This window comes from Nicotiana attenuata, unplaced genomic scaffold (genome assembly GCF_001879085.1).
Source record: "Nicotiana attenuata strain UT unplaced genomic scaffold, NIATTr2, whole genome shotgun sequence".
Taxonomy (NCBI): domain Eukaryota; kingdom Viridiplantae; phylum Streptophyta; class Magnoliopsida; order Solanales; family Solanaceae; genus Nicotiana; species Nicotiana attenuata.
This window is the reverse complement of record NW_017670540.1, coordinates 406,830-415,140: the sequence shown is the minus strand read 5'-3', so window position 1 is coordinate 415,140 and position 8,311 is coordinate 406,830. Positions and strand designations below refer to the sequence as shown.

The 8,311-nt window shown below is 35.3% G+C and overlaps 1 protein-coding gene across 1 annotated transcript; it reads left to right on the top strand.

The window, feature by feature from the left end:
- The first annotated feature begins 2,875 nt into the window (after positions 1 to 2,875).
- On the top strand, positions 2,876 to 8,311 carry LOC109240729 (very-long-chain enoyl-CoA reductase). The gene is made up of 4 exons (XM_019407397.1): positions 2,876 to 3,136; positions 3,310 to 3,349; positions 6,499 to 7,253; positions 7,951 to 8,311. The coding sequence occupies exons 1-4, from the start codon at positions 3,068 to 3,070 to the stop codon at positions 8,017 to 8,019; spliced, it is 933 nt and encodes a 310-aa protein (XP_019262942.1). The 5' UTR covers positions 2,876 to 3,067; the 3' UTR covers positions 8,020 to 8,311.

Sequence of the window (8,311 nt, the reverse complement as noted above, 5' to 3'; positions counted from 1 at the left end):
AAAATATTATTATTCTCCACAAAATAAAGAGATCTTACCCTAAGTTTCTGAGATAATGTACTGTTTTTCTCCAATTCTTTGTTGAATTTGTACCCAAGGTATGTGAAAGTACCCTTTGCCTTCAACAACTTCTCTTTTGTCCAACGTTCAAGAAGTGTCCTCATATACTCTAATAGGTCAAATATAGGCAGCGCTCTTGCATATTTTGTTACAGCATTCAACGACTCTGCGATGTTTGATGTCATAGTCCAAGTTCTATTCACCGTTGCATGTACTCTTGACCATCTATGATAGCCAATATTATAGGGTATGATTTAACACGAGGGTCTATCTCTTCAATCTTCGACATCCTTTCATTAAATTCATCCATAGTGTATGATCCTGCTGTAGCAAAGTACAATTCATTTAATTGTAGATGACCCTTCTTGAACTTTGCCCTTATATTTGTCCAAATATGCCACGTGCAAGAGTAGTGTGGCACGCCCGGATAGACAATTGATGTTGCCTTCAGGATACTCTCATTCCTATCTGAAATAACACACATTGAAGTTCTTTCACCATATGCTAGCTTGAATTGCTCAAAAAACCACTTCCGCGATGCATCATTTTCCGAATCAACCACTGCATATGCCAAAGGCAATATTGTTCCTACATTATTAATAACAAATTAATTAACTGACAGCATTGAAATTGCACATAAAGACACAAATACACATAAACTACAAGATATCTACAAAGATATCTACAATGTTTCTACAATTTACACACTGCCTACAAAATAACAACAAAATAACTACATTTATACCTGCCGCATCCATTGTGCTTGCTGTCAGCATAATTCCCCGATAGGTTGTCTTTAAGAATGTCCCATCAACCACTACTACTGATCTACAATATTCCCAACCACTTATTGATGTACAAGAGCAACAAATGCATATAAGAAGCATTCATCGGTTGTCTTCTTCAATTTAACAATTGAACTAGGATACGTTTTCTCAAGAATATAAAAATATTTTGGTAATTTATTGTAGGCGTCAGCCGGATGACCTCTCAATAACTGTAAAGCCTTTTCCTTTGACCTCCATGCTTGCATGTAGCTTAGGTTCACTCCATGTTGGGATAACATGTCAGTTTGTATGTCCTTTGGTGTGTAAACTGTCTTAGGATCACAATACTTTGGCATGACCATGCTACCAACTACAACTGCAGTACGTTTGCGCTGTATGAATGTATCGTCCATTAAGGAGCATGTGCGTTGTCGGTTGAAACTCCTTATCTTGAACATTGCGGAATCATTAATTGATGTTGCCTTGAAGTGCCATTTATAGTTTTCACCAACGCATACAAGCCAGTAGCTTCCAAAAAAATACAATATTTAATACAGATTATAAATGTAGGTGCAACAAAAGGACTATTTTACCATAAAGTAACATAAACAACAATTTAACTACAATGTAACTACAATTTTACTACAATTTTTAAAATATTTTTTTACTTGACTAAACACTGCTTTTATTGATATTTTCTCCATACCTTCTATGACTAAATCTTTTAACTCTGAACTGGAACTTGTGCATAACAGAAAAGTGCTTCATAGCAGCAGCTACAGTTTGCTTGTCCTGATACACTTGTCCTTCTTCAATATCAGTTTGTGTAGATTCTTTTATTATTTCACTTTGATATTCTCCTATAGCTGGGGAGGATGGCATATCAAGTAACTTTAGGGATCCAGACGAACCTGCATCAATATAAAGATAAACGGTGTCATTTTAATTTGTACAAAATTTGTAGATTTTTTGTAGATATAGTTAAAATTTTGTAGACATCCATATTAGGATGTCAGACATTGTATTTAAATTGTATAAATGTAGTTTTAATTGTAGTTAATTGTAGATATATTGTAGATAATATCGTAAAACCATAATTCTATGCAATTTCTAACTATACAAACTTGAACTTGTGTTATCGTTCGTGATTGCCAATTCCATATACACACTAAACCCCATATACACACTAGCCCCCATATCATTCCTAATCTCCATTGGGGGACAATTGTCGTTCACGATGTATTTGATTTCTACGATTTTTTCTGTAGTATCAATCGATAGTTGTTCTGCAATTGTAGAAACCAGAATATTTAGCTTGCATTCACATCTACCACAATGGCATCAACTTCAAAATCCCTAAATCTCCCATAGTTGTCCCAAATCCCATTGAATTGTAGCATTATTGCGATTTTCGACATGATTGCTTGTTGTTGTTGGTGTTTTTTTGAATTTCTAGATTGAGAGAAGAAAAGATGAAGAACAGATATATGATCGACAATTTGATTTCTGAAAAAGACGAAGAACAGAATATAGTAATTCGTTGAAGCTGTTTGTAGTTGAATCTCGAAGATTTGAATTCTACAATTTGAATTCAGTTCATTGAAGCTGTTCGTACTTTTTGAAGCTGTGCGTACTTTTTTTCCTTAATTTTTGAATTGTAGTTTAAGAGAAAAATACGCTGATGAGAATATTCCTTTCCGTTTCAAAAATTGAATTTAATGTAGAATCAATCAATCAGGATTCTTTCCTGATTTTTAGCGCGTTTTTAGGGAATATTCTGCCCTTTTAATACCTAATAAATGAATGGTGCATAAATTTTAGGAAAAATGTGGACTAGGCGGGTAATTTAGATACTATAAACATTTTTGGTAATAAAGTTTCATATATGGTATAGATAGGAAAAAAATCTCATATAAATAATTTCGTGGGCTAAAAGTGAAAAAAGTCCAATAAAACAAGTGGGTTTTCCGGGTCATGGGCCTAGTGAAGTGGTCCAAGTCAGGCCGTAGCCCATTAAGCAGCTGATGAGATTGATTTTGAAGAGGGAACATTGATTGGAAGTAGTTAATCTACGCAAATGGTTCGTTCAGCTAACTTCTACCCAACTATACACCATTAATTACCTGTCCCAACTCCTTCAAAGATCTCACACCCCACTACAATTCAACCCCCAATTATTCATTTCTCAGAATTTTTTCCTCTTTTGTAGATCCCAAAGTATTGTGTGTGGGAAAAGAAAAATGAAGGTTTTGGTAGTTACACGTAGCGGCAAAGAACTAATCAAAGGTGGCCTTGAGCTCGCCGATTCCGTATGTTTCTCCATCTTTCCTCATCTGGGTTTGTTTTTGTTTTTGCAAAATTGCTCCACATGGGCGCGTATTTTAAGTAGAATAATGGTCAATTCTTTAAAAAATTGTGCATATACATATGTCTTATATATTTTATTGGTTTGCTGATGTAAATTTGGTGGTTGTTATTTCAGGCCACGGTTACTGATCTGCAGGAGGCAATTCATAAACGAAGTGAGTAGCTACTGTTTATTTCTTCAAAGATAAGATCTTTTTATGGATATTTAATTGACTACTTAATTGTTTTCAAAGATGGTAGCTTAGTTTTTTTCAAACAACCGTGCACTTCGACTATTCTGCCGGGTAGCTGCTATCTCCTACCAACATAGGTACAAGATATGGGTTCATTCGAACCCAGTAGCTTTGGGTCAAACACTGTGCATGTGTTAAAAAATCAACTAAATAAATGCAAATAATAGATCACAGACTCATCAAATCAAATAGACTTTGATAGAATTTTGAACTAAACCATAAAGCTTAAATCTTGGATCAGCCTTTGGAGGTACGGGATAATGCTTCCCACGAAGGCATAGGTATATGTGATAAAACATATAAGAGATTAGGGGTGGCAAACGGGCCGTTGGAAAACGGGCAATGCAAAAACGGATAAATTATCCTATCCGATCCATATTTAATACGGATAAAAAATGGGTTAACCGGCGGATAATATGGATATCCATATTATCCATGGCTTCTTGAATATGATCACTTTTGGGAGAATTCCTAGTCTCCCAAACTTGAGAAACCCCAATTTGAAGCTTTACAATTGTAAAAGTTAAACTCATTAGTTATCCGCTGGTTATCCGTTTTCTAAGTGGATAATATGGTTCTTATCTATATTTGACCCGTTTTTAAAAGTTTATTATCCAGCCCATTTTTTAATGGATAATATGGATAGATACCTGTTTTCTTTTATCCACTTTGCCACCACTATAGGAGATAAAACGTAACTTACTTTTGCTAGTTCAAAGTTCATGCATCTTTTACAGAAAACAGAAGATCCGTCCCTTGGAAAGTTCCCTGATAGTTAAATCAGTTAGTTTGCTCTGATGTACTAGTTAAATGCTTGACATTTACAAGAGGAAAATATCCATCGAATCTTCCTTGAGGCAATGGACTAATGAGAAGGGAGAGTAGTTTGAAGGGAAGGTGTAATAGCTTTTACCATGCATATTACTTAAGTTGATTTGTGCATTGCCAGGAACTTTTAATGTTCTACTGGTTGGTCATGACAGGAATTAATAAATTTATGGTTTCAATTTTTAAGTTGTGATTCAAATCCCTGAGTGATTTTTTGCAATTTAAATGCTTCTTCAGAAATAAGAAAATTGTGTTAGTGTCTGTGTGTTGTGTCTTTGTATTGTATACATATATAGAGTAGTTTTGGAGATTTAAACAACTTGATGTGATGTCCATCTTTTTATGTTCTTTTCCAATTCTCTCTACCTCTTGACCTCGTTTGATTTATTTGTTCTATCTTTTGTTAGGCTGAAAATGCATGAAATCTATTAATATAGTGTATGAAGACACATGTATATGTGTGTTTCTATGTGTTTGTGGGTCTGTTTTCTCCCATTTAGAGTTTTTCTAGAAGGAAGCCATCACGGAATGGAACTACTATGCATGTAATGGCTAATTTTTAAGTCACAAAAGGGTTTTTCGTGCTTCCGTTTATCTCCTGCAACTGAGCAGGAGCTTCACTACCTTGGGAATGAGACAAATAACATACATTTTTTATTAGTAGGAGTGTAGGACTAATACTAACACAAATTAGAAGGATGTACTCCCTTTGCACAATTCAAGTGACACATATTGACTTTTTGTTGCAAACTTTTTTGTTTTATCATGAATTTTTATATGCAGTGAAAAAATTGGAAATACAATCATCAATTTAGATAGAGTTCATTGTTTGATTTTACTAAGAGGAAAACATCTTGAAATGGAACCATTATGCGTCTTAAAAGGTTTTTATTACTTCCATTTTTCTCCTAGCTTCATAACCTTGGAATGGGACTAATAACATGTAAGAAATATGCGTATCCTTTATCCCAATTTGATGGCACAGATTAACTTTTCCTTGGGAAACTTTTTTATTTTCAATGTGCATTCTTTGTATGTTATAATAACAATTAGAAAATATAATCATCAATTTGACTGGAACTTATAAAATGAGTTTTAATTGGTCAAGTATCATTATTGAAATCTTGAACTACTTGATATTGATTTCAATTCAGTTTTGATTTTTTTGACCTACAAATATAAAGTTGTGTGACTTAAAATTTGATGGAGGGGTTAAGTTTCAGGTTCCCTTGAAATCTTATGCAGTAAAGTTTTAGAACTAACATGTGGAATAAAAGAGTAAAAGATAGTACTGTGTGACTTCATTTTTAGTGATAGTAACAACTGGAATGATTCTGATCAATTTTTGCCTAACTCAATTGAAAGAAGATTCTTCTAGATTGCCTCTAGGGCTTTGGTCCAGTAGTCAGAGCACAGTGCATGGTGAGAGTTAGGCACATTTCATGAGTGCCACAGAAAAAAGCCTAGTATTTAAGTGGAGAAGAGTAGAGGGGCAGACCCATTGTTCACCGCGTTTCGTACCGTGCATCAGCTAGCCCTCGAGAATTTCTCATTAACCCCCCAAAAAAGGAAGATTCTTCTAAAATTAGTGTGATTGATAGGAGGATCATAATTTGTGCAAGTGAGGATTTTTTTTCCTGCTTATTCTCTTCAAAGTAGTTGGTACTTGTCACTCGGTACACTTCACCCGTGTTTAAAGAGTTTGTCTTAATCTAGCATCTGCAAAGGTTTGTATCAAACTGGATCTTCTTTATCTGCCAAACCTAAAAATGTAATGGTAAGGTACATCTCTTGCTATGAAGTGATCTTATACGATTTTTCTTTTTTAATGAATGTTGGAGTGATGAATTATGTACATGCAAATGTTTTAGCTCCATGTCAACATGCCATTCCCAATTGTGCTGCTTACACTCGAATATTTACTTTTTTGAAGCCTTTATCATTTATGGTGTATGTGCTTGACACTTTTATGGGATCGCTGTGAGTTGTAATATTTAAAACATTAAAGATGACTATCTAGCACTTCATGTGGTTTGAACAATTGAACGCAAAGTGTGTAAGGATCAAAACTTGCAGATTAGTCACCATAATTACGAAGTTGGTGAATTTACAATTTGTGAGAAAAGTTGTGGAATGATGTACTCTGATGTTTGCCTTTTCTTGAGATCACTTTCTTATTTGCAGTAGTTGCATTATTATGAGTTTGACATCATTAAACTATTGTTTGCTTCTGATCTCAACAGCCAGAAAATACTATCCTTCTAGACAGCGTCTCACCCTACCTGTTCAACCTGGGTCAAAAGAGAGGCCAACTGTTCTTCACTACAAGAAGAGTCTCAATGAATATACTAATGGGAGCACGAGTGAGTTAACCGTAGTTTTCAAGGATCTTGGTCCGCAGGTTAAGTATAGTACACTTTTCTTCTGGGAGTATCTAGGTCCTCTGGTACTCTATCCTATCATTTACTACTTTCCAGTCTACAAGTTTTTCGGCTACAAAGAAGAACGTGTTATCCACCCTGTCCAGACATATGCCATGTATTACTGGTGTTTCCACTACTTCAAACGGATCATGGAGACCTTCTTTGTGCATCGCTTCAGCCATGCCACTTCTCCACTTTCCAATGTTTTCCGGAACTGTGCCTATTATTGGTCTTTTGGAGCTTTCATTGCTTACTATGTGAATCACCCTCTTTACACTCCTGTAAGCGATCTCCAGATGAAGATTGGATTTGGTTTTGGGTTAGTTTGTCAAGTTGCAAACTTCTATTGCCATTTATTGTTGAGAAATCTCCGAAGTCCCAGTGGTAATGGAGGTTACCAAATACCATACGGCTTCTTGTTCAATATTGTTACCTGTGCCAATTACACAACGGAGATCTACCAGTGGTTGGGCTTCAACATTGCTACTCAGACAGTTGCGGGCTATGTCTTCATGGTTGTTGCTGCTAGCATTATGACTAACTGGGCCCTTGGAAAGCATCGTCGTTTGAGGAAGGTAATCATTTGTCCACATTCTTCTAAAAAATAAGGAACAAAAAGATCCTTCTCAAAAAAAATAAGGAACAAAAAGAACGTTTTTACCAATTGAAAACAACAGAATGCATTCCTTTAGGCTATACATCCAATTACATCTACATTGAGGCTTGTTGACTACCCAAGTCTTCTTATATCAATGGGCTTCAATTCGAGATATGTGGTGAATGGAAGACTATTTATTCCATCAGCTTCTTGTCGCTGATGCACTGCACTTTCGGGGTTTGGGGGGTAGGGGGTAGTTAACCTAAGGAAAGAATATAGAAACTTACTCCTCCCAAAAAGGTATGAGTTATTTGCTTATTTTCATAGTTGACAGTTCAAACTTAACACGGTTTGCTTTAGAGAGAATCTAAACTTTATGCATGAGTACTAACTACTACGCTACAAATAAGATGGAATTATTTCTCAACTTCGTGCCAAATTTAGTTTGCATTTTATTCAGATAGAACGGCCAGTGTGAATAAGTTGTAACTTTGCTCTTTGAATTTTATTTGTATGCTACTATGCTGAACAGTGAATTTTCTAGACCAATTAACAGAACTGCTAACTAGCAAGATGTGTGCTTTATGCGAATATTCTTTTGTGCTCATCAGGAAGCTTCTATTTTTATTGTGTCATTTGTTCTGGTTCTTAGCTTTGGCACCTTTTCTTTGCAGCTCTTTGATGGAAAGGAAGGAAGACCAAAGTATCCTCGACGATGGGTGATATTGCCTCCTTTCCTTTAGAAATGTGGGGAAGCTGTAGAATTGTTCATTTAATTAACCATCCAGTGAACCTGCAGTTTCTGAAGGTTTATGTTTCTCATTTAAGGATTTAGTACTTAATCATATTTTTCCCTTAGTTCTCTTGTATTTCTCTTCCATGTCTTAGCTTCTTTTTAGACCAGATGATGTTTGAGTGAGTTCATTTTTGTAGTTCTCACTTCCTTGTGATGTTTTCAAGAACCATCTTTGTTAGCCTCTGTTGTTGGATTAATCTATTATTTATGACAGTGATCTTATAATGGTTTGCAAGAAA